We start from the raw sequence: 531 nt of genomic DNA on the forward strand, positions 1-531 counted from the left end.
AGCCCTAGCTCCACACAGCACCATCTACAGTGGGCCTCCAGGTAGAATGTTACTGAATAATTGGAAGGAAGGGAGGAAGAAGGGAGGGAGGAGAGAGCAGGAGTATTTTGCCCTCCGCATGGCTCACCTGGCCTCATCCTAGACTTCTTGAACTGTTTGTAGATGAGGTTCATCTTGTCCAAACAGCACTGAATCTGCTGGTTACTGTGGGCAGGAGACAGGGGACAGGTGTTGGAAGAATGGAACAGAACAGAGCAAAGGGCAAGGGAGGGAGCGGGTGACATGGGAGTAAGGCAAGAGCTGTCTCCTTGTAGAAGGAGCCTCACTGCCGCAGTTTTAGGGGTCAATCTGGGAATGGGGGAGACCAACCTATCTCTAAGCTTATATAAGACGCCTTGGAGCCAGCCAACCAACCACCTCTCATTCCCAGAGTTTATTTTCTCTCTGAGTCTCTCTCACACTCATGACACAAGTGAGAGGTGAGACAGAAAAAGCCAAGGAGGGACAGGCAACAGGAGAGTGGGCTTTGCT

General features: G+C 51.4%; 1 protein-coding gene across 3 annotated transcripts in view; it reads right to left on the bottom strand.

Moving 5' to 3' along the window:
* The window catches only part of IKBKE (inhibitor of nuclear factor kappa B kinase subunit epsilon), a 21,004-nt gene that overhangs the window by 7,062 nt on the left and 13,411 nt on the right, over nucleotides 1-531 (bottom strand). For all 3 annotated transcript variants that reach the window (XM_023514601.1, XM_023514600.1, XM_012806687.2), the window contains one exon: nucleotides 128-204. In XM_023514601.1, the coding sequence (XP_023370369.1) occupies nucleotides 128-204 (77 nt within the window). The remainder of the gene's footprint in view (nucleotides 1-127; nucleotides 205-531) is intronic.

Source organism: Otolemur garnettii, unplaced genomic scaffold, assembly GCF_000181295.1.
Source record: "Otolemur garnettii isolate 467f Iridium unplaced genomic scaffold, OtoGar3 scaffold00055, whole genome shotgun sequence".
NCBI lineage: Eukaryota > Metazoa > Chordata > Mammalia > Primates > Galagidae > Otolemur > Otolemur garnettii.